The sequence below is a fragment of the Panthera uncia genome (assembly GCF_023721935.1).
Source record: "Panthera uncia isolate 11264 chromosome A1 unlocalized genomic scaffold, Puncia_PCG_1.0 HiC_scaffold_17, whole genome shotgun sequence".
NCBI classification, from domain to species: domain Eukaryota; kingdom Metazoa; phylum Chordata; class Mammalia; order Carnivora; family Felidae; genus Panthera; species Panthera uncia.
This window is the reverse complement of record NW_026057577.1, coordinates 139,089,253-139,113,862: the sequence shown is the minus strand read 5'-3', so window position 1 is coordinate 139,113,862 and position 24,610 is coordinate 139,089,253. Positions and strand designations below refer to the sequence as shown.

General features: G+C 47.2%; 1 protein-coding gene across 1 annotated transcript in view; it reads right to left on the bottom strand.

Moving 5' to 3' along the window:
- Positions 1–24,610, bottom strand: part of MYO10 (myosin X) — a 231,308-nt gene that overhangs the window by 24,053 nt on the left and 182,645 nt on the right. The window contains exons 19-26 of the mRNA XM_049648266.1: positions 18,005–18,129; positions 17,797–17,911; positions 10,369–10,475; positions 9,285–9,518; positions 8,870–8,915; positions 7,056–7,922; positions 6,082–6,205; positions 761–1,004 (exon numbers count right to left, since the gene is read on the bottom strand). Coding sequence (XP_049504223.1) covers positions 761–1,004; positions 6,082–6,205; positions 7,056–7,922; positions 8,870–8,915; positions 9,285–9,518; positions 10,369–10,475; positions 17,797–17,911; positions 18,005–18,129 — 1,862 coding nt within the window. The remainder of the gene's footprint in view (positions 1–760; positions 1,005–6,081; positions 6,206–7,055; positions 7,923–8,869; positions 8,916–9,284; positions 9,519–10,368; positions 10,476–17,796; positions 17,912–18,004; positions 18,130–24,610) is intronic.

Genomic DNA, 24,610 nt, shown 5'->3' with positions numbered 1-24,610 from the left:
AGGGAAGAGGGAAGAGGGAAGAGGGAAGAGGGAAGAGGGAAGAGGGAAGGGAAGGGAAGGGAAAGAAAGAAGGTAGGTAGTGAAAAGGTACAATCTCCCGGGTACAAAATAAGTCCTGGGGATGTCACATACGGCTTGGTGACTAGTTGATAACACTGTGTTGCATATATGAAAGTTGTTGAGTAGATCTTAAAAGTACCCAACAGCAGAAAACAAAATTTATAACTATGGACGGTGACGGTGATGGATGGTTTAGTCTCACCGTGGTAATTGTTTTGCAATAGACACAAACGTGGAGTCGCTATGGTGTACGTCTGAAACTAACGTAGGTCAATGATACCTCTAAAAATAAAGCACAAAACCCAAACACTCCAGATTGGCCGTCTGTCTCCAATTTAGCAATCTGCTTATATAAAAGGACTAGAAGTGGTCTGTGGACCAATAAAAAGATTCTTAACCAGTTGTTCAAGATTCCCAGGCTTCCTGCATACGACCAATCACATTTCCGACAGCCAGTTGCAGGCCCGGCTGGCATCTTATAAACGACAGCCGGATGTCTGAACGTGCCCACAGAAAGCGAACTGTTCACGAAGTCACTTCCCCGGTTTCCTAACAATCCGGTCCACTGAAGTGAATGACTGGGGCGCACTCAACCCCTACTCCAGCCCGCGGACCGGTGGCTTTGGAGGAAGCGACACCCACGGTCCAGCAGCCCCAGAGCGCCACCCACCGGGGCCACCTGCACAGTCCATCGACATACTTTGCCGTGCGGACTTCCAAGGTGCCCTTGAGCTTCTCCTCACTGTCGTTTTCAAAGTACATCAGCTTGGACTGGCGGAGGACAAACCAGCGCTTCTTCCAGTTCCTCCTGGACAGTGTCGAGGAGCCGCCGCCTTTTTTGTGGAGCCAGCCTTGCTTGAGGGCCTCCTGCTTAGAGCGGAACCACAGGAAGGTTTCGTCCTTGAGCACGCACCAGCGACGTTTCCAGGAGTTCATTAAGCCACCTGCGGCCCCCAGATTGGGTGGGGAGGGGTGCAAGAAAAGTCGATCAAATTGGATGACAAGTTCAGCAGGTTTCGAGGTTCTGCCTCCCCTTCACCTCACCCCACCGACCCACCCCCGGACGCCCCTCAACGAAGCCTCGGTGCCGCTGGCTTGTGTTCAGGAGGCGGAGGGGGAGACGTTACACTAGCTTGGTTGGATCACACGGGAACGCTGTCCCTTCCTTATGTCCGGAGCACTTCCTACTCAGCTGGGAAATCCTGGTGAGGGGCTATCAGAAAGGCAAACGAGGAGCTGACACTCTAACCCCCAGCACGAGTCAAGGGCCATGGTGCGAGAAGCATTTCTGTATGTATGGATCATGCGGATCTCAAATGCCCCAGAAAGGAGAAATTAATTTAAAATGTCGTCAAAGAGGGGCGCCTGGGTGGCTCAGTCGGTTGAGCGTCCCACTTCGGCTCAGGTCATGATCTCGCCGTCAGGGAGTTGGAGCCCCACGTCGGGCTCTGTGCCCACGGCTCAGATTGCTCAAATTCAATGGCTCAGATTGCTCAGCCTGCTTCAAATTCTGTTTCCCTCTCTGCCCTTCCCCCGACTCGTGCTCTGTCTTTCTCTCAAGATAAATAAACATTAAACATTTTTTTAATTTTTAAAATGGTGTCATTTTTAAATGGTGTCAAAAGTTTACACATTCCTTATTTGGTCAATGTGGGGATCAAGACTGAAAACATACACAGGAAAATAAAATAGGACTTTTTAGGGTAAACATATTCTTTTCAAAGAAAAGCATCATCTGAACACGGTTTATATGTAAAACGTAGATTTAGAACATGAAACAGTTGTGACTGGGCCTTAAAAATGAGAATTCAGGGGCGCCTGGGTGGCTCAGTCGGTTAAGAGTCAGGCGAAGCTGACTTTGGCTCAGGTCATGATCTCATGGTTCATGAGATCAGCCCTGTGTCAGGCCCTGTACTGACAGCTCGGAGCCTGAAGCCTGCTTTGGATTCTGCGTCTCTGTCTCTCTTTGCCCCTCCCCCACTCACACTCCATCTCTCTCACTTACTGAAAAATAAACCTTAAACATTTTTTTTAAAAGGAAAAAAGCAAAAACATGAGAACTTTGCTGTAACGTATTTACTAGAAATATTTTTGGTTAAGAGAAGGCAGACAGAATAAATTTATCTTTCACAAGATAAAAAGTATTTCTAAAGGGCGTCTGAGCTGGCTCAGTCGGTGAGTCATGCGACTCCTGATCTGAGTTCGAGCCCCCACACTGGCTGTAGCGATCACTTAAAAATAAAATCTTAAAAAAAAGTTCGAATCTTTTTTCTAGCAGAATAATTTTATCTTAGTATTCCAGATTTCCCGGGTTGCCTGAGCAGCTCCAGTGGGTGGGGCGGCTGACTCTTGGTTTAGGCTCAGGTCACGACCTTCTGGTTTGTGGGCTGGAGTCAGGCTTTGTGTAGAGCCTGCTTGGGATTCCCTCTCTCCGCCCCTCCCTTCTCATGCTATCAAAATAGACCTCAGTATTCTAGATTTCCCAAGGACACTCAAAGATGACATCTTAACCACCATTAATCAAAAATCTCTTAACAAATCCACCATCTACTTCATTAATGTATTATAAAGTGACAGGTTTTTTATTTTTATTTTTTTGACCAGCCAGTAATAAAAATAAGGCACCCCTGAACATGGATACTGAAAGAAGAAATAAAGAAAATGCTTTCTTTTACAAATCGCATATAACTTGAAAACAGACCTTCTCAGATTAATTTCTTCAACGATTTGCTTCAATGACTACAGACCTAAACCTCACCCTGGAACAAATGAAGCCAGGACGACACTGGTCCGCACTTGGTGTGCAAAGGGACCTGTTTTTGTCGCACACACCGATGCCTTCTTAAACCTGAAGCATTTCGTGCTCACCTAGCTGTGAAGTCTGTGACCACACCCTGCTCCAGAGCGGTTTCCTTCACAAACTACGAACTCGCAAAGGGCTACCGGAATTAGACTTTTGCTTTCTGATTTGTGGCTTTAATCTGGGTTTCTCAAAACAAGCCCGGAGGAAACTGTAGGACAAAGTTCTTCTATTATCTTATTGTCTGTGAGCGATAAAGGTGGAAAACACTGTACGATGACAGACGGGCTGCGACTTACTGTGATAAGCACGGAGTAACGTACAGAACTGCTGGGGAATCATTTTGTCGTACGCCAGAAACCAAGATTACATTGTATGTTAATCACACTAAAGTTAAAAAAATGTTCTTAAATGATAAAGCTGGTTCAGTCATTATTATTTCCTCTGCTGCTCCTATGTTCTGAACGGGCCCCACTCCAGCTCTGGGTGCTCTCTCCATACTTCATCATGGAGAGAATATGATCAATGCTATTCATCTCCTAACTGCAAACGCCTTTAGCAGACTATCGGGCTGGTGAAAACTCACTGATGCTCATGAAATATAGTCTGACGGTCAGATTTTCTTTATAATTGGTTTCTCTGAAACTTTTGGTCGCAAATTTGTAAGCGCCGTATTAAAGATTAAATGATGATGTATCAAAGATTAAAAGGTGATGCATTTAGGGGCGCCTGGGTGGCTCAGTCGGTTGAGTGTCCGACTTCGGCTCAGGTCATGGTCTCACAGTTCTTGAGTTCGAGCCTCGCATTGGGCTCTGTGCTGACAGCTCGGAGCCTGGAGCCTGCTTCGGATTCTGTGTCTCCCTCTCTCTCTGCCCCTCCCTTACTAGTTTTCTGTCTCTGTCTCTCTCTCTCTCAAAAATAAATAAAAACATTAAAAAAAATTTTTTTTAAAGGTGATTCATTTATATAATTTGTTTTATTAAGAGGAGTTTGCCAAAAATTTACTTGCTTACCTTCTTGAGCTTTTAATGCTTTAATCTTTTTTAAAAAATGTTTATTTTCGAGAAAGAGAGAGAGAGAGAGAGAGAGAGAGAAAACGAACACAAGTGAGGGGCAGAGAGAGAGAGACAACAGAATCTGAAGCAAGTTCTAGGCTCTGAGCTGTCAGCACAGAGCCTGATATGGGGCTCAAACCCATGAACTGTTGAGATCATGACCTGAGCTGAAGTTGGATGCTCAACCGACTGAGCCACCCAGGCACCCCTCATTGTTTAATCTTACAATTTTGATGCTTTGAATATAGCTTTACTTTTCCCTAATCTCATTTGCTTTAATCAGACAATTATGCAATAAGCCAATGTCATATATTTTAAGTAAGAGTGACTTATAGGGAATTTTTAAACCTCATTTAGGGAACTAGATTAATTAGGGGCAGGGGAAATATATTAACAATAAAAAGCTTATATTTATTCTGAGAAATGTATGACAAAATCTTTTTTTTTCCTTATACAAGAAAATCTCAGAATGCTGATTCGATACTTATTAGATTAGGTTCTGATTTGCGGTTAATTTTTTTCTTTCATCGATTATTCCAATGAACACTTGATTGCCTGGTTAGGATTTTTCAATCTTTTTCATTCAGCACAACCATAAAAATTTCCACTAACCAGTGACTCCAAGCAATAGGAAGATGGTCCCTAAACTAAACCTGGTGGGGTTTCCATGAGCGCCTTGGGGATCTGGGGCTGAGCACAGCAGAAATTTGAAAAGCGAGTGACTGATGTTAGTAACAAAAAAGATGTTGAAGACAAAAAAAAAAGTAGCAAAAAAAAAAAAAAAAAAAAAAAAAAAAAAAAAAAATCAAATTAAAAGAAAAACATAAGTGAAGAAAAGAAAAAAATACAGAGGAGGACAAATGATATGAAAAAGAAATACGTCAGTAGAGGAGGAGAGAAGCAAAGAACAGAAGGAACAGGGAAAGGGAAAACAGAAGAAAAAACTTTTCCATGGAGGAGAAAAGAAGGAAAGGCAAAGCAAATGAAGACAGCCGCAGAAAAGAAAGCGAAGAGTCAGAGAAGACGCACTCGCTGACCACGAAACGGGGAAGGGAAAGAAAAGGCAGGGCGGAGTGAAGGGTGCCATCCGGCAGACAGTGGTTCTTATCCTTCCCTGCCTCCTCCCCAAGACCCAGACCCCTTCCCGCATCCAGTCGAGGGGCATGTGGGAAACCAGGCAGTCCCTTCCTTCAGTGATCCAAGTGAAACTCCTACCAAAACATGGTGATGACGGTGACTTCTCACACTCCCTGTCACCGATTCAGAAGTCAGAGTTGACAACAGGAATAAGGTAGGACTATAAGGTTCTAATTAAGTCCTTTTCCAAAAGTAGAATGCTTCCAAGTCCTTAAGTATTTTATTTTTTTAAGTTTCTGTATTAATTTTGAGAGAGAGAAAGAGAGAGAGGATTCCAAGCAGGCTCTGCTCTGCCAGCACACAGCCTGACGCGGGGCTTGAACTCTAGGACCAAGAGATCGTGACCTGAGCCTAAATCAAGAGTCCCACACTTAACCCACTGCGCCACCCAGGCGCCCCCGAAGTCCTTAAGTATGAAGGGTCAGCTCAGCGCATTCAAAATTTAATACTCAACACATACAACCAAAATCCTCATCATGAAGGATGGGGCAGACAGCAGGTGTCATAAGCAGTCAAGGCAAGGTGCACCATTCTCTCAAATTTTTACTGTTCCCCCATGGATATGCAAGAAACCCTTCTGGGTTCTTGGACACTGGTGTGGGAGGGAAAAGTGTAGTGTATCATTACAATGGGCTATACCAACTCCTGCAGAAGCACGTGTGTGTGTGTGGACACGCGTGTGTAAGAGAGAAAAATTGGGGGCAGGGGAGGGGAGATGTAGGAAGAAAGGAAAAGAGCACAGAAATGAGATGGGGAGGCAAGAGAGAGGAGCGAGGGATGGAATATGGTGGCAGGGGCTGCACCCTCTGTCCTAACACGGTGCACCAACTGTTCAGTGTCAAAGCAGCTCTCCATGGCATGATCACGTCACCCATGTCATGGCACCAGGGCACCCTTCACTCACCTAAGAGGACCTAACATCAGGTAAGGGGTAGGCGGAACGGAGACTGACGTTCCTGGTGCCCCTCAATCAGCCCAAGCGATAAGGCTCCACCCCCAACCCTGACACCCTGGTGACACAGGTCATACCTTTCATGTACAGAAAGCTGTGGAAGTAAGGCAGGGTGACACAGCTATACACAGAGTCCCGCCGGTAAGAAAGTTCATCGTCTGTATCAAACCGAGAATCAAAGTCCTCTTCGCTATCTTCAAACTGGACAAGGAGAAGAGAGAGAGAGCCAGTGGTGAGCAAAACAGAAAAAGCAACAAAAATGCCCAGCCATCGATTGACATTGAACAAAACAGAAACCGACAAAGAGGCAACACGTGGATTCATACCATTACAACAGCGGTGGTCATCAAAAGAATCTCCAAATACTGACTTTTAAGGTCGAATGGCCCACCCAATGGATACATAAAATGCGAGACAGACTTGAATCCAAAGGCTGTTCTAAAAACACTGCTGTTCAAGGGTATAATTTTAATCAAACCATCCAAGAGTTAATTCCCTTTAAATTACTATGATAAAAATATCTTCAAGTCTTAGAAAATCAAGGGGGTATTTAATGCGCAGTCAATGGGGAAAATTAGAGTAAACTATAAATAAACCCACAAGTTGGAAAGAGCACGTATAAGCACTAAACGGTCCTCCCTTACAACCCGCACAGGGTAGAACATCCCGTGGGGTGGACCGTGAAGCTACGTTAAGGGCCGCTTCTCCAGGATGCCCTTGGCAATTCTAGCTCTAATTCCGAGCGGGTCGTATTTCCCAACCTGCTGGGAAGCTAGGACAGACCCGGCTCAAGTTTCCACGGACAATGCCAGTTTCCTTAGGCTCGGGGCAAAACGCAAAATTGCAATTCCGGGCTCTGTTCGACCTACAACAGGCACCTCAAAGTTCCGTTTGCTGATGCCACTGCTTTCGGCAAGAGAAGGGGGTTTGGGGAGCATCTTCAAGAGCCTGCCTTGGAAATCTTGGCTCGTCCTTCCAGGAGAGGGGGCACCCAGGGTGTGGACTGCAGACCCCCCCCCCCCCCCCCACCCCCACCGTGGTCCGCGCTCACCGAGGACTGCGCCCCTTCCGAGCTAAAGCGGTAGGCCCCGGAGCTGTTGTAGGTGCCCACGGAGCACCGGTAGTCCGGGGACCACTGGCTGCCGTACGAGTTGGAGAAGGTCACGCTGCTGCCCGAGGTGATGGCGCCGTCCTCGTAGTCATCCTGGTCGTAGTCGTAGTCGCCGTCCGGGGAGGGGAGGCCCCCGCCGTTCTGGGGCAAGCAGTAGGTGGGCTCCCCTCCGGACGAGCCGCGCTCCGACGGGGCGAGGAGCACCGTGCTGTCCGCGCTGGGGCTCGTGGGCACCACCGTGTCGTTCATGTAGGGGTCCTCCTCCGAGGACTCGTCGCTGGTGCGGATGCCGCTGGTCCGCTGGTCCGAGTGGCCGCGCTCGCTGGGGTTGGGCGAATCCTTGAAGGCGTCGTCGTCCGCCTCGAAGCCCTCGTCCACCTCCTCCTCCGGGTAGGGCTGGCTGAAGTTGAAGCTGGGCTTCTCTGCGCACGCGCTCTCCGCGGGCGCCGCCGGCTCGCCCGAGAACTCGCTGCCCACCGACAGGGAGCGCTCGATGTTGCGGACGCACTCGTCGATCTCGTCGAAGTTGAGCGACTCCAGGAACTCCTGCGCCGCCCGGCACGCCTCGTCCTCCAGCCTCTTGAGCTCCTGGTCCCGCAGCTGCTGCAGCTTCTGCAGGGAGGCCTCGGTCAAGGACAGCTCCTGCCGCTCCTTCATGCGCTGCAGGTCCTCGATCTCCTTCTCCAGCCGGAGGATCTCCTCCACCTGCTTGTTTTCCTTCTGCTTCTCCAGGTCACGGCGCAGCTCGGCCTCCCTTTGACTCTTCTGCAAGGCTTCCAGTTCTTGCTGCTTCCTCGCGGCTTCCTCCTGGGCCGAAGAAGAGGGAAGAGGTCAGCCAGGGTCACTGCGAGGAGGGCAAGCGTCGTTCCCTCCTTTGCAGTCAAGAAGCGCGAGGAGAGGTGGGTGTTAAAGGGAAGACTGTGTGTGTGCGCCGCCCCCTCCAAGCTGATGCCCTGAAACCTCATCTTCGGTACCTCAGAATGTGTATTTGGAGACAGGGCTTTTATTTCTAAAGTTTATTTTGAGAGAGAGAGAGAGAGAGAGAGAGAGCGAGAGAGCGCCCGAGGGCACGCACGGGGGAGGGACAAAGAGAGAGGGAGAGGCACGCACAGGGGAGGGACAAAGAGAGAGGGAGAGGGAATCCCAGGCAGGCTCCATGCTCTCGGCCCGGAGCCCCACGCAGAACTCGATCTCACCAAGAGCAAGATCATGACCTGAGTAGAAATCAAGAGTCCGTCGCTTAACTCACTGAGCCCCCCGGCCGCCCCCCGAGAAAGGGCTTTTAGAGAAGTGACAGAGTTAGAACAAGGCCATGAGGAGGTGACTGTCACCCAACGACTGGTGTCCTTATAGGAAGAGGAGACTGGGACACACCGAGACACCAGGGATGCAAGCACACGAACGTTTAAGACCTCAGGAGGACACAGGGAGAAGGTGGCCATGTGCAAGCCAAGGAGAGAGGCCTCAGAAGAAACCCAATCTGCTGATAACTTCCTCTTGGGTGTCTAGCCTTCACGATCGTGAAACAACCATTTCTGTTGTCGAATCCACATAGGCTGTGGTATTTTGTTATGGCAGGACTAGCAAACTAATACAGTCTTTATACTCAGTTGTAATGGGTTGCATCATAAATATCTCCTTTAAAATTCTTCTTGTAGCTTTATATTTTATTTTAGCTTCAAATCCTTGATTCAGTTTTTGACGCGGGAAGGAAACGGGTAGACGAGAGGCCGCGTGGTCGTGGCACTCTTTACCTGTTGGGCGCGGAGCTCAGCTTCTCTTCGAGCCCTCTCTCTTTCTCTAAAAACAGTAAAAAAAAAAAAAAAAAAAAAAAAAAAAAGTGAAAATAAACCGAAGCAGAGAAAACATCCTAGAAGCACTTTTCAGAGAGAGCCAACTTTTTTTAAAAAATGCTTTGCTCAAGACAACTTAAAAAGAATGAAGGATGGGACCCTTATCCTTTGGTAAATTACTCACTCTGTGCATGAGTAAGAACGCACAGAAGTCAGCTGTCAATGCTACCAAGGAATTTTATCCCCAAGCCGCCAAGAGGTAATGTTTCAAATAGATGGTTCTGCAGCATCCACTGGGAATTCTTGCTGCAAGAATGGATATTGACTTTAAAACTCAAAAGGCGCCCTCCTCATCCGAGCAAGAAAGCTACCATACCTCTCCTCTTCCTCCCGTTTCCTCTGTTCCTCTTCCTCCCGTTTCCTCTTTTCTTCCTCCTCCCGTTTTTCCGCCAGCAGCTGTCTGTAAACTCTCCGAGCGATCTGACCTCGGAGTTGCTTCTGCAAAACTATGGCTGCTTTTTTCAGGTGCAAAAATCTCTTCCTCAGAAGGAACGCTCTGTAATTCTTCTGTATGGTCACCACGCAATAAAGGACCTTTCTGTATTGCTTCCTGAAAATGAACACAGAGCAGCACAACAGAATTGTTGAGGTAACGAGGCTCCGAGCTCTCCAGAGGAGTTTACGTTAATGCTACAAGACAAAAGAACCGGGCCTATTTGGAAAGTCTCATTATAGAGACGGGAGTGAACAGGAGGCCCCTTTGGACAAAACAGAAGAAAAACAAAAGAATAATAACAAACAAAGCTAAAGTAAGAACCCTATCATTGTCTTGGCTAAATAAACCCATAACCCCTAATGCTGACTCTGAATGGTCTTGGCAGAAGTTGGGTTGTAAACAGGACCAAAAGAGATTTGATATGGTCTCCTGTTCCCATGATGGGGGCAGGGGGAGGGGTGGTAAAATGCCACAGCAGGATGGTTTTGTCCTTCAGAAAATGTCACGGCATGGGGTTTCATGTGGCGCTCAGGTCCGCAGAGATGGACAGAACTCAAGTGCACCAGACCAGAAGCTGCCTCGCTGGGCAAACACTGGAGAGCGGGCCTCTGTGGACGCGATGAGATAACAGCAAAGTCCAAACAACCAGACTGCCCGCAGCTTCCATACACGATACAGAGGAACTGGGTAAACGATTTAAATATCTCAGCACTGTCCTCTCCTGCCATGGCTCTAATGGAGATACCAGAAGGCCCCTTTCCTACTTTCTGTCCAGGTCAAGCCAACTGGGCATCTGGCATATGCCGCTAGTTACGAGCACTGACCCGAGACTCTCCATAGCCTGGTCCTAACCTCCATCCAGGTCTACTGTAAATGAAAGCAAATGACAGGGGCTGCCCCGCCCGGGGACACATAGTATGGAAGCCCTCCTCTTGGCGCTTGATGGCCTCTCCCCTCCCCTTACCGTGCTAAGTAGCCCAAGATGTGGGCCCGGATCACCATGGCTGCCCTCGTAACTTCCTCCTCCCGCCGCTTCTCCAGTTTTTGCTCCAGGGATTCTCGGAGGAAGACCTGCCCGAGGGAAAGTGACACATCAGAAGCAAAGAACATGGCTGGTAAAAGGAGATTCTTTCTGGGTCAGAGATCTCTTGGGGAGGTAAGGCTTTCTTCTCTCTCCATAAGTTTGCTCCAAACACACAGCCGTGCATTCTAGAACTCAAACTCCAGTGCTTCTCCAACTCCCCTTGGGGAAGGGCTGCTTTGTTTTGTCAACTTTCCCTCTGTCATGTACTAAGACATTTGTAAAATATAGTAAAAATATGTTATTAAAAAGAAAAAGCAAAAATATGGAAAAGTCCCATTTTGGGGGGTTATTATTAGATTCAGTAGTCATAACGGACTATGAAGTTGCCATTAAAGTTTATAATCACTTATCTCATCATGGGACAAATAGTTCATGAACCACCACCAGTCCTACACTAAGTGTAAGTCACAAGAAATCTAGAGAGACACCCTGTGTTAAAGAAAGGAAAGAGGGGCGCCTGGGTGGTTCAGTTGGCTAAGCATCCACCTTTGGCTCAGGTCACGATCTCATGGTTCGTGGATTCGAGCCCTGCATTGGGCTCTGTGCTGGCAGCACGGAGCCTGCTTGGGATTCTCTCTCCCCATCTCTCTGCCCCTCCTCCGCTCGCACTAGCTGTCTCAAAAGAAAGAAACTTAACAAATAAATAAATAGCTTTATTTAAAAAAAATTGAAGGGGCGCCTGGGTGGCGCAGTCGGTTAAGCGTCCGACTTCAGCCAGGTCACGATCTCGCGGTCCGTGAGTTCGAGCCCCGCGTCAGGCTCTGGGCTGATGGCTCGGAGCCTGGAGCCTGTTTCCGATTCTGTGTCTCCCTCTCTCTCTGCCCCTCCCCCGTTCATGCTCTGTCTCTCTCTGTCCCAAAAATAAATAAAAACGTTGAAAAAAAAAATTTAAAAAAAAATAAAAAAATAAAAAAAATTGAAGACTGAGTTTGAAATTAGAATGGCACCATTTCCACCCCGTCTCAGTTTGGCCATCACAAGAATACCAGAATTGAGACTACAAAGATCGTAGCTATTGGCTGGCCTGTATCTGGGAACAGACACCTGAATCCCACGCTTATGACATAAGGGAAGTGTATCTAATTACTGGGATTGTATCAGAATTCCCACGATTTGAAAAGATGTGAAAATATTAAGACCCTCCCTCAATCAAGGTAGCTTCTAATTGTGTAATTTCAGAATTACTGCATGCATAAGAAATTCTGAATCATTCCCTAGAAAAACTAGGTGCCACGTTTTTATGCTCCTCTATTAACAGCGTGGAAACATTTTGGTGGCGGTGGGCAGGGGGCTAAATGACACTCTCTCTCATGATGTTTTGATTTATGCGCCGGTGAGTCATTCTGGCCTATAATGATGCATTATGTTTTCTTAATAGCACATTTCCCCAGACTCTCTGGTCTGTCTCTTCTGACATGTGGGCAAAAAAGCAAATAAAGATTCCTACCACCACGTGACTCACAGAAGCTTTACTTACTCCCACTCTGGATTCCCGAGCACTTGGCAAAACTCTACCACAAACAATTCTCCTAGAAAAGTGTTTCACGGAACCCTCTTCCTATAATTGCAATGATACGCTCAGTTGATGCATGAAGAGACTACATCTTTGGCAAAAGAAAAAAAAAAGGACAGAAGCTACAAGTATAAGGCTTATCTATTTATTTTTAACATTTTTATTTTTGAGAAACAGAGCATGAGTTGGGGAGGGGCAGAGAGAGAGAGAGAGAGAGAGAGACTGAGAGAATCTGAAGCAGGCTTCAGGCTCTGAGCTGTCAGCACCAAGCCCAATTCAGGGCTCGAACTCATGAACTGTGAGATCATGATCTGTGTCAAAGTCAGACACTTAACTGAGCCACCCAGGCACCCCAGCTTATTTTTTTTTTTAATAATAAAAAGTTTTCAGAAATAGGAATCTGTTTATCAAAACCATGGATTAGAAGTAGTTTTCATCAAGACTGGACTTTAAGTATTTTAACTTCTTTGAGATGTTAACTTCTTTGAGACTATTTTTTTCAATATGAAAGATCTTCCTCTAATGCTGTTGCTTTGATGAGCATTTAAAAGTAAGAAAGTCGGGGCGCCTGGCTGGTTCAGTCGGTTGAGCGTCCGGCTTCGGCTCAGGTCATGATCTCACGGTCTGTGAGTTCGAGCCCCGTGTCAGGCTGTGCTGACAGCTCAGAGCCTGGAGCCTGTTTCGGATTCTGTGTCTCCTCTCTCTGACCCTCCCCTGATCGTGCTCTGTCTCTCTCTCTCTCAAAAATAAATAAACATTAAAAAAAAATTTTTTTTTAAATGTTTATTTTTGAGACAGAGAGAGACAGAGTGCAAGTGGGGGAGGGGCAGAGAGAGAGGGAGACACAGAATCTGAAACAGGCTCCAGGCTCTGAGCGGTCAGCACAGAGCCCGACGCGGGGCTCGAACCCACGGACCGTGAGATCATGACCTGAGCCGAAGTCGGACGCTCAACCGACTGAGCCACCCAGGTGCCCCCCCAAAAATTTTTTTTTAAAGTAAGAAAGTCAAATCTTGGAGAAGTATGGTAGTGGGGAAGCTATGATGAAACAAGTGTCAGTTCTAATGAGCAATATATTTGTTCCAGAACAAATAGAAAGTTTTATGAAGGAAAGAGTATCCCACACCTTATCGGAAGTCTACGGAACGCCTCAGTTTGAATTACAACCAGAGAAATACCTGCTTTAGTGTTAAGTTTTGCGCCCATCACAAAGAGCTCTCTGCTCTGCCTACTGAATTTACTTCCGCATCTTTTTCTAAACTTTCTTTCACTAACCTCAAGGACAAACAAATAGAGCAAATTACTTGTAGAGACCCAAGTCAGCTTCATTAAGAACGTCCACCCCCGGGCGCCTGGGTGGCTCAACTGGTTAAGTGTCCTACTCAAGTCTCGATCTCACAGTTCGTGGGGTCAAGCCCTACGTCGGGCTCTGGGCCGACAGCGTAGCGCCTGCTTGAGATTCTCTCTCTGGCGCTCTCCCGCTCATGCTCACTTTCTCTCTCTCAAAATACATAAATACAAAGAAAAAAAAAATTAAAAAGAACACCCAGTCTGAATTTCTGCAACGACACACAGAAAGTCACATCACTTTTCCCGGCGCAGTGGTGACCTGCTGTCACGTCCCCGCCTTCCTGGGATGCGGCCAAGATGGAGTCGGCACGACCCGGCTGCTATGAACAGACGTGCTGCCCTCGCCAGGCCCTGACAAGCGGCTTAGGAAAGGGCAGTGCCCACTCCAGGGACTGCTCAGCTGAACTCGACTCATATACAAACAAGCTCCTGTGGCTTTTTTTTTCATCCTTATCCTCATAGCTCAAGAGCCTAAGGATGATTCTAGTAAGATGTCTATAAAAACACCTCTTGCGGGCTCTATTACCAAAGAATAAAGGGGAAAAGGTCTGGCAATGTAGTCCAAGTGGTCAGAGAACTGAAACGTGTCAGAATCACAAGGCAGCGAAATCCAAACCAGGTCACCCTCCCCTCAGCCTCTCGGTGGGGACACACCTGGGAATCCCCCGCACGGGCTGTTCACCCGGGGGTTCAGGCGGGACTCTCACCTTTTGTACGAACACTTCCCCAGCCGATATGAATCCTTGCCTTCCAAGAACTAAATGTGTTTTATGTAAGCCAACTAATTCAGACCTGGTGCCACGTTTACTTTGCTGACTACAATACTGTCCCCCCCTTTCCCTCTGTCACGTACAATGGAAATTTCTTTACCAGAAGACCCAGATGGTCATTAGTTTCAAGGCTTTCAATACAAAGACCTGGCAGCAACAACCAAAACACATACTGGTGTATAATTAAGTCAAGCACTGGTCAAGGTCAAAGCTATTTAGTGGACACAATTGCAACGCTCTAATGTTTACATTTACTTCCCAGTGTTTCTGTGAACGGTCACGCTTCCGTCCTACTTCTACTTCCAATGTGTCGCCAATTAAGATGTAACTTCCTTTTAAAGATCTCCTCCTCTGGAATGCTTCCCTGAGCACTTCAGTCCACGGGGAGCCCTCTCCTGAAGAAGCTGTGTCTTTATTCCTAGGGGCGATGATACCATACGGCTTATCGTTTGGACATGCATGTCTTCTCTCCCAGCAACGCAGTAACCTGGAGGGCAGTGCCCCTGTCATTGTGTCCGTGTGTCCCCTGGGCTATGCCTGGCCCCAAGCCTTGCTTGGGCCTGCTTTTCATAATGTAATTGTAGGTGAAGTCGGACGGGTCCTTGAGAGCTCCAAGAGGTATTATGTGAGACATCACGATCTCTGCTGTTACTCCACTGTATAAGGCAGCAGCACAGGGGGAATACGTCAGTTGATCGAGAATGCAGGATGTTTGTGATTGAAAATTGTCAGAGCAGATTCATATTGTGTTGCCAAGAACTCCACTTGAACCGTCTTATCTAGAGAGTTTCCCCCCGGGGGGCTAAATGGGGAATTTCCTCGTTCCATCCCTCACAGATTTTTAGCACTTGACAGACCACTGACTGAGCTCTTAGTAAGGGCACTGTGAAGAAAAACACACAATTAAGTCTACATTCTCTACTGGGGATCGTAGAGAAGGCAACAGGCAATGCCAAGATGGCACGAGAGCACGTCGAGGGTCACGGTGGGACTGAGGTAGAGAGGAGGGAGCTTGACTTGGTTTGGGGGGGTGTTTTTCACGCGGGGTTCAATGGAGAACGTCAAAGTCCATATCTAAGCTGAGACTGGAAGGATGGGTTAGCTAAATGGGTGGGATGGAGCGGGGAAGGAGTAGAATTCCAGGTAGAGAGGCCTAGAAACCTGTGAGGACACATCCTAAGGTGACCCCCAGTGAGTTATACACCTGTTTAATCCTGCAAATGTGGGTGAAACCTCCTGAGACTTCCTTCTAGCAAACAGAATATGGAAAAGGTGATGGGATGTCACTTCTGTGAATGTGTTAACTACGTAAGACTCCCTCGGACGAGACTACAGCGAGATTCCCCTGCTGGCCTTGAAGAAGTCAGCTGCCATGTTGCCAGAGGGCGCTGGACGGATCACATGGTAACTGTGGGGGGCTTCTAGGAGGCGAGCGCAGCCCTAGGGGGCAGCCAGCAAGAACAGGGACCTCAGTCCTACAACCGCAAGTAACTAGACTGCGGCCCCACGTGAGCGGAGAAGAGGACCCGAGCTCCAGAAGGGAATGCAGCCCGGGAGACCCCGACCGGGGACCTAGCTGAGCCACACCTGGGCGTGGGACCCACGGCACTGTGAGATAATGGACGTGTGTGGTTCAAGTGACGGGGTTAGTGGTAGTTTGTTGCACGGCAACAGATAATTAGCAGAATCCCTCTGCCTGCCATCTCTGACCGGTTAGGTGTTTGGATCTTAAATCCCTGGCAAGGATGACGTTCCTCGAGAGTAGAAGAGTTAGGTCCATCCTACACGTTCCCTTGCTGAGGGTCCCCAGGTGAAGCCTCCGGACTTGTCGCTGAGGTTATGGACTGAATGTCTGTGCCCTCTCCATCCCCCAACACGATGGGATTTGGAGGGAGGACGTCTAGGAAGTAAGTAGGTTTGGATGAGGTCGGGAGGGTGGGGCCCCATGATGGGATTGGTGCCCCAGTAAGAAGAGGGCGAGAAGCCAGAGCTCTCTCCATGTGCGGACACAGGAAGAGGCCCCTCACCAGAACCTGAACTCACTGGCACCCTGCTCTCAGACATCCAGCCTCCGAAGTTGTGGTAAATAAATGTCCGTTCTTTAAGTCAGTGGTATTTTGTTACAACAGCCCGAATGGACCAGGACAGTCAATCATTCTCCTTCCCCCACTCCCACCCCTTTTTTTTTTTTTAATGTTTATTTATTTTTGAGAGAGAGACAGCGCAAGTGGGGGAGGAGCAGAGAGAGAGAGAAGGGAACAGAGACTCTGAAGCAGGCTCTGTGCTGAGAGCAGAGAGCCCGACGCGGGGCTCAAACTCACAAACTGTGAGATCGTGACTGGAGCCCAAGCTGGAAGTTTAATCACCTGAGCCACCCAGGTGCCCTCCCTTTTCTTAAAGATTTTTTGGCTAAAAAGAATGTCACAGGGGGCACCTGGGTGGCTCAGTCAGTTTGGTGTCTGACTCTTGATTTTGGCTCGGTTAATGATCTTGTGGCTTGAGCCCTGCACAGGGCTCTGTGGCTGTCCCACGGGGAGCCTGACTGAGATTCTCACCCTCCCTCTCTCTGCCCCTCCCTCGCTTGCGATCTCAAAAATAAATGAACATTAAGAGGCGCCTGGGTGGCTCAGGGGGTTAAGCGTCCGACTCCAGTTCAGGTCAGGATCTCGCCGTTTGTGGGTTCGAGCCCTGCATCAGGCTCTGTGCTGACAGCTGGAGCCTGGCGCCTGCTTTGGGTTCTGCGTCTCCCTGTCTCTGTGTCCCACCCCTGCTCATGCTCTGTCTCTCCCTCTCCCAAAAATAAACATTAAAAAAAAAATTAATGAACATAAAAAAAAAACCAAAAACAAAAACAAACAACGTATAGGAGTAGAAACTTTAACATACTTTCCTGGTGCTACACAGCCTCTCGGGTCAGGTCGATCAGACAGGAGGACCACATCTTACCTTTGACGACATGCATATAGTCAAAGGTCGAACCCCCCAGCAGCCTGCCTTTCTGCGCCCCGAGTCACATCTCTGTCTTCCCCGTGTGATGGGGCCCACGAGCAGAGTGAGGAAACAGGAGCAGAAAGGCAAATGAGGTTTCTGGCAGTTCCCGGATACAGGGAGAACAGGTCACACCGCTGATTTTATGGCTAATTTTTGCCATCGGGGCCCAACTGCCTGCCGCTCAGCTCCTGTCTGGAATAAGGGGTCAAGGCCCCACGTCAGCCACACCAGCACGTTCAGAAAATGGACTTCTCTTGGTTTTCTGGACCGGATTTGTGTCAGCCCGATGGGATTTCAGACTGCCGGCTGGTCTCCCGCACGACGGCTCCTGGGGTGTCAGGACAGCATTCAGCAGCGGAATTATCAACAGTTACCAGGGTCTGGGGTCTCCGTTCCTGGAAGTCAGAGCCCAGCATCTCATGGCACCGAACCGCTCATCGGCCAAAACTGGCCGACTGACTGCCTGAATGAAAACACACGCCTACGCACTCAGGAGCCGATGTTCCAGAAAACGGAGTTCCTAGAAAGCCAAGGACTTCAGGTAAAATATTAACCGTCCGGGGGACAAGAGGATGGAAGTATGGCAGCGTATCTCCCCCAAGTCAAAACGTGGTTGGTTAGCAGGGGCACAGAACAGGTGCTCAGGGGTTTGGGGGCATGATCGTGCTTTCTCTGCGACCTCACCTTGGTCTTCCCCAGCTGCCACTCGCTGTTGGACGAATCGTAGAGCTGCAGCAGGGCCGTGCACTTCCCCCGGATGTCCTCGGGCACAGCCACGTTCCTCATCAGCACTTTATACCTGCAACAGAAACACGCCCGGCGTCACCTTCCTACGACGGCTCTCTTCCCGGCCCCTCGGAAAAGAAAGAGCATCTATTCGGCCCTGCCTTGCCTTTTGTAAAAGTCCTGGAAGGGCCTTCGGACCGCATACCCGGCTTTCCGGATCCTCACCGTCTCCAGCATCCCCGAGTATCGCAGCTGGTTTAGCACAACCGCCTGGTCAAACTGGTCTGGCATCTGAAACGTGCGAGACGGGGACACGTTAACGAGGCCACCCCGTCACCGTTTTGCACACACAGATCCAGACACACACACACACACGGAACCTGCACAAAAATACAGACTAGAAAGTGAACCCCACCCCCAGGTACCCATCACCTGGCTTCAAGGGCCACCACCTTGTCAATCCTGCCCGCTCCCTCCACGAGCCCTTACTCCCTGCCCTTGAATTCTCTAAGTCCTAGACTTCACATCCTGTCATCGATAAATACGGTCAATACCATTTCTTAATATAACCACGACACCATTGTATCTTAACAGAGACCGATAACTTCCTCGTATTAATATCCACTTGCAAATCTCCGTTTTAACTATCATCAAACATACCACCATGTTTCATACTGCTTTTCAAAGAACCTAAAGTGTCATCCAGATGTGACTTTATTTACGTTTTGAACTTCATTTTCAAGGCACTGAAAGGGATTTTTTTCGCCAGAGAATATCGTGACCCAGTGAGGGGCTGAGGGAGGGGTGGGCGAGGTTGGGGGTGGGGAGTGGGGAGAAAGAGAGTGCACCAGTGGACCAAAGAGACAAAAATGAAAAAGAATTGTAATTTTCTCGGTATCTAGTCAAATACTCCATTTATTCAGGGTTCTACACGATGCTCACTCGGTAAATTAATCCCAGAAAATGCAAACCAAACACAAAAATCAGACCAAGACTTAATGTTCTGAAATGTATTCTCCTATCCACTCAAGTTACCAAACAAACTGGCAGTGAAGACAGGACAATAGTCTTTCAGAGTAAAGCCCGAAAGTAGGCCATTTCCCACTTATGGCCTTTTGGGCAGTGATTTGTTTTTCAATCTAAACAGCCGTCCCCTTTAATTAATTTGTATTTTGTTATCCTACACAACTGTGAACAAAGTGACTGAAAACCAGGGCCAGAGAATGTAAGTATACTGTTACAAAGCGCAGAAAGAAGAAAAAAAAAGAGAAAGTGACTTAAATTTGCGATCCCCATAAACGCAGTCATTAACACAAATTTAGGCTTAAAGCCATGTTATCCTGTACACTTCCCAAACTAGCTAAGAATAAATGTGAAGAATGTTCTGCAAATCTCCCCTACGGCTTTTGATGGAACAGCCTGCCATCATCTCCAGCAGGCTGACTTCTCTTATATTTAATTTAGTTTCTTCTACAAACAATGTGGTCAACTTGTCTTTACTCAGCAGTATTCTGGCCGAGTACAGCCAATAAGTTAGGGCAAACATCCAAAAAATTGTGGCTCACTAGTTTTTTGTCTTCGTTATTTAAACATTCTTAGAAAAGAAAAACATAAAAATACAAAAACAAAATTAAATTACCCTTGGTTACTCTTACACCTATCGTTACGTTAAAAAAAAAAAAAAAACAAGAATGGAGAGAGGCAACAGTTCTGGAAGTATTTGGTTAAAATGCTTCTGTTATATATATTTGGGAATATAATCTGAGCAGTTGTAATGTACGAAGATTAGTATAGAGCTAAAATTAAAAGGCATGGAATAATGCATCAGACTTAGTCAACTTTGTTAAATTCGTAGTCAAAGACACCTACTGATTTAATATTTAATCACACGACGCTCAAAGACTTTTCTCGATCCCTCTCTCAAGCTCTCCCCACTCCTGACCCATACTGTTTCTCCTCGCCTCTTGTCTTCCGATCCCCATTTAACAAAGTCCACACGATTCCTTAGCTCGGCACCAGTTCCTAGAACGTCCTAAAAAAATATCACAAAAGTGACGCCCCATCCAGAAAGTTCGGCCACACTCACCATCTTCAGCCTCTCCGAGGAACATTCCACCTTCAGCTTGGCTCTCGGGCCAAAATTCATATGGAAACCGACTGCCACACTGACCTTTCCGCCACAGCTAAAGACACTGAACAATAATGAACACCATTCCTGTGCTTTAAAAAGTGCTCGGTCGCCATGACAACCCCTTCCATTCTGGGGCTAATTAGTGTGGTGTGGTTGTAGGATTTCATACAGCCCAGGGAGGGAGGGAGCCACCAGGAGCGGCCACTCTTTCCAGGCTCCCAGCGCGATTGTGTTTCTGCCCCTTTCCTCGTAATTTAACCAGGGAAGGGGGGACCCACAGGCAGATTGTCGCCACCGGCAACCCACACAGCAATCGCGAGGAGGGGGTAAGCCTGTATTTCCACTGGTTCTCTTTTTAGTTTCAGCTTCCTTCCCTGGGGAATTTAATGCTCAAAGATGACACAGCTGGGGGCTGGACAAATCACAACTTAAAGGCATGTGCCTTTCAAAACTTCACCAGTGCACATTGGTCTTTGCTGGTAACTAATTTCCCAGAACCAGAGTCCTTGCTGACAGAGACTGCCTGCAAAGTACGAAACGGGGAAGTTTGGATGGCAACCCATAACATGGGCTTTGGAAGGAACAGCTATAAAGCAGGAAACCAGCTGGTCTTTAAACACCTGTTATGTGCATGGTTCCATGAATCACGCTGGAGGAAGATTAAAAAAAAAAAAAAGTGGGGCTAGATGATTTATTTTTCCCTTTAATCAACATCCCCCACCACAGTGGTGCATTTGTTACAGCTGATGAATCCGCACTGACACCTCATCACCAGCTAGGGTCCCCAGTTTACATCACAGGGCTTAGTCTTGTGCATTCGAAGGGTTTTGATGTGTAAGGACATACACCCACCATTAGAGGATGATGCAGAATAGTTTCTCTGCCCTGTAAGTCCTCTGTGCTTCACCTACTCATCTCTACCCCTCCCAAACCCCGGGCATACACTAATCTTCTCACTGTCTCCGTAACTGTTGTTAAACATTTAATTTTATTATTTTTTTCTTATTGTTTTTTAAATATAACTTACGTCAAGTCGGCTAACATACAACGTATACAGTGTGTTCTTGGTTTCGGGGGTAGATTCCCATGATTCATCGCTTACATACAACACCCAGTGCTCATCCCAACAAATGTCCTCCACAATGCCCATCCCCCCTTCTCCTCTCTCTCCCGCATCCCCCCCATCGACCCTCAGTTTGTTCTCTGTAGTTAAGAGTCTCTTATGGTTGGCCCCCCCTCTCTGTTCGAAAACTATCATTTAATTTTTAAAAAAGCAGTTCTAGGGGGTGCCTGGCTTGCTCCGTTGGGTGGGTGTCTGAGTTTGGCTCAGGTCATGATCTCACAGTTCGTGAGTTCAAGCCCCACACGGGGCTCACTGCTGTCAGCAGAGCCTGCTTCAGATCCTCTGTCCCCCCCTCTCTCTGCCCCTCCCCAGCTCTCTATCTCTTTCAAAAATAAATGAACGTTAAAAAAAAACAAAAACAAAAAGAAGCACTTTTAGGTTCATAGCAATTGAGAGGAAGTTACAGAGACTTCCCTTAGGCCCCTGTCCACACACACATAGCCTCACAGGGCCTGGATTCTGCTTCCCAGGACCCTTAAACTTGGAAGGGTGCTATGTATGCCAATCCTCAACTCCTCATAAAATAGAAAGCTTAATATGAAACCATATCAAAAATTGAAATTAAGTTCCTTGGGAACACAGAGGAAAGAAAAGCATGAGGGGCTACAGGTGGCACACAATTGGAACCCAGGTCTGACCCGGAGTTTGGGCTCAGACAGCTTCTAGTCATTCACCCCTGCAGGGGAAGGGGCGGTCCTCACAGGAGGCAGAACCATAGCTAAGAGGCAGAAAGAGAAGCCGGCATGGCCAGTAGGCAGGCTGGGACAGAGGGGGGCGCAGTGGAGCTGGGCTGCTGTGCTTCCTGCGTCCAACGTAGATGACAATGGTTTTTAAGATAAGGGGCCAGTGGAGGCTTAGAGCACGAGATGAATGCGGTCAGACCCAGGTGTAGAAGGATCCCTTCTCGGGCAGTGGCAAAACCGGAAACAAGACCAGACGGATCGCCAAGTATGTTTCGTGCACATCACGAAATATTATGCAGCCATTAGATACAAGACCCAATGACAGATGTACCAGTTGACTCTCCGTCCTTTTTGCAAGGTTGAGAAGCGATGCGGAGAAGTATGTATACGATGACCTCACCACCACAACAAAAAACAACCCAAAACCAAAAAAACCAAAACCCCTATTTATTAGGTGCCCACGATTACGCAGGCACACCTCACTTTATCCTGCTTCACAGGTACTGTGTTGTGTTGTGTTTTTTTTGAAAACAAATTGAAGGCTTGTGGCAAAGCTGTATCAAATCTGTCGGCACCCTTTTTCCAATAGTATTTGCTCACTTTGTCTCTGTGGCCCGTTTTGGGAATTCTTGCGATATTTCAAACTTTTTCGTTGAGATGATTATGACTTGCTCTGAGCTCAGATGATGCTTTGCATTTTTTTCTTTTTTAGCAATAAGGCATTTTTAAATTAAGATAAATACACTCCCCCCCCCATTTGTCTATTTTCCTTTTCTTTATTGCACACTCAATAGACTACAGTATAGTATAAACCTAAGTTTTCTATGCAGTGGGACACCAAAAAATTCATTTGGTTCAGTTTTTGTGACGTTCACTTGACTGCGGTGGTCTGGAACCAAACCTGCAGTATCTCTGAGGTATTCCTGCCTAAGTCTAGATACCACACATGCAGAAGAGCACAGGAAGACACATGCTAGCTCGTTACCTAGTAGGGGGCTTATGGGTGCCGGGAAGAAAGACTGCTGAGAAAAGAGAGAATGAAAAAGTTGGGCTGCACTGAAAGAAGGAAATAGCCACATATATACAATATGACTATTTTTCTACATGGCTATAGGTTTTTGAAGATATTTAATGAATAGTATATATATTTTTTTACAAGGTAAAAACCCAGATATCGAGTAGAATCTAGAAGTCCTGCATGGAATAGAGCGAAGAAGGGAAAGAGAAACAGGGAGACCCAAGTGCGAAGCTACTGGAAGGATACTTTAAAGTAGAAACAACCTAAATGTCCATCAACAAATGAATGGATAAGGGTGCTTGGCTGGCTCAGTTGGTACAGCATGCGACTCTTGATCTTAGGGTTGTGAATTTGAGCCCCACGTAGGGTGCAGATTACTTTAAAAAAATATTAAAACAAACCCCAAGTTTGTGAATGGATAAACACAATATAGTACATCTATTCACACAATGGCATATCATTTGGCCATAAAAAGGAATGAAGCCCCAATACGGGCTATATGAACCGTTAGAACTTTCTACTAAGTGGAAGAAGCCAGTCACAAGAAACCATGTGCACATTATTGGATTCCATTCATGTGACGTGTCCAGAAAGGTAACTTTGCAGAGACAGAATAGAGGGTGTTTAGGGCTGGTGGAAACGGTGGGGGCGGGGGGGGGCAGGGGGAGCAGAGGGAGGGGATAGCCAATGGTAGGAGGTTTCCTTGTGAGGTGATGGAAAAGTTCTAACACGGTGGTGATGGTTGCACTTATCCACGAATATACAAAAAAAACCGAGACAGGATCGAATGCATTTAGTTTCAGGTGGTTCAATTATTTAAAAAAAAAAAAAAAAAAAAAAAAATCAGAAAAATTTTTGGCCCCTACAATCTTAAAAAATAAGATTTCAGAATTCCTAGACAAAACAAATGACTGATAGCAGAGCGTGCTAAGTAAGACCTCCCCTAAATCCAATTACAAGGAAGCCTGACCTTCTGCAGCTTCAGATCGAAATAAAGGGCAAGCGAGGTGCTGATAAACAGGGACCCAGGGCAGGGGAGACGCTTCACAACTGGAGCCAGAAATAAATGCATTTATAAGTTAATGCATCTGATTACCCTGAACATTACCTTGCCCTTCATAATTTTGTAAATATTGCATAAAGATCCTAAGAAGTATGAAAGCAGACTTGGAAATAGCTGCCTGTCTGTAGTTCAAGGACACTCAGTCTGTGCTTACCGCAGAAAATACAGTGAGTTCATGATTGGTGCATCCTCAAAGGCCTAGTGTTTCTCTGCATTCGAGAGATCTCTCAGAAACCAGCAGAGGAGCCCTGAGAAGTCAGGCAGAGTGGGAACCTGGCCTGCCACCCACGGGCCCAGGGAGTTTGGCGGGGGCCGGCTGGAACTTCAGGGAGAAGATACTTCTCTACTGGGGGGACGGGGTGGTTAGAAGGGTAGAGGATTCTATTTTGTAGATGAGGAAACTACAGTGAGCAAGTCTCCATGACCTGGTCAAGCTCGTTTTAATACTTCCTTAAATCAAAGAGTTAGAAAATTAAGTCTCAAAGAGCTTAGCATTCCCAAAAACTAGTATATGAATCAAAATTGTACACAACAGGGACACCTGCCTGGTTTGGTCCATAGAGCTTATGATGCCTTTTTAAAAAAAAAAAAAAATGTTTATTTATTATTGAGAGAGAGAGAGAGAGACAGAAGATGAGCATGGGAAGGGCAGAGAGAGAGGGAGACAGAATCGGAAGCAGGCTCCAGGCTCTGAGCTGTCAGCATGGAGCCCGAAGCAGGGCTTGAACCCACAGATTGCGAGATCATGGCCTGA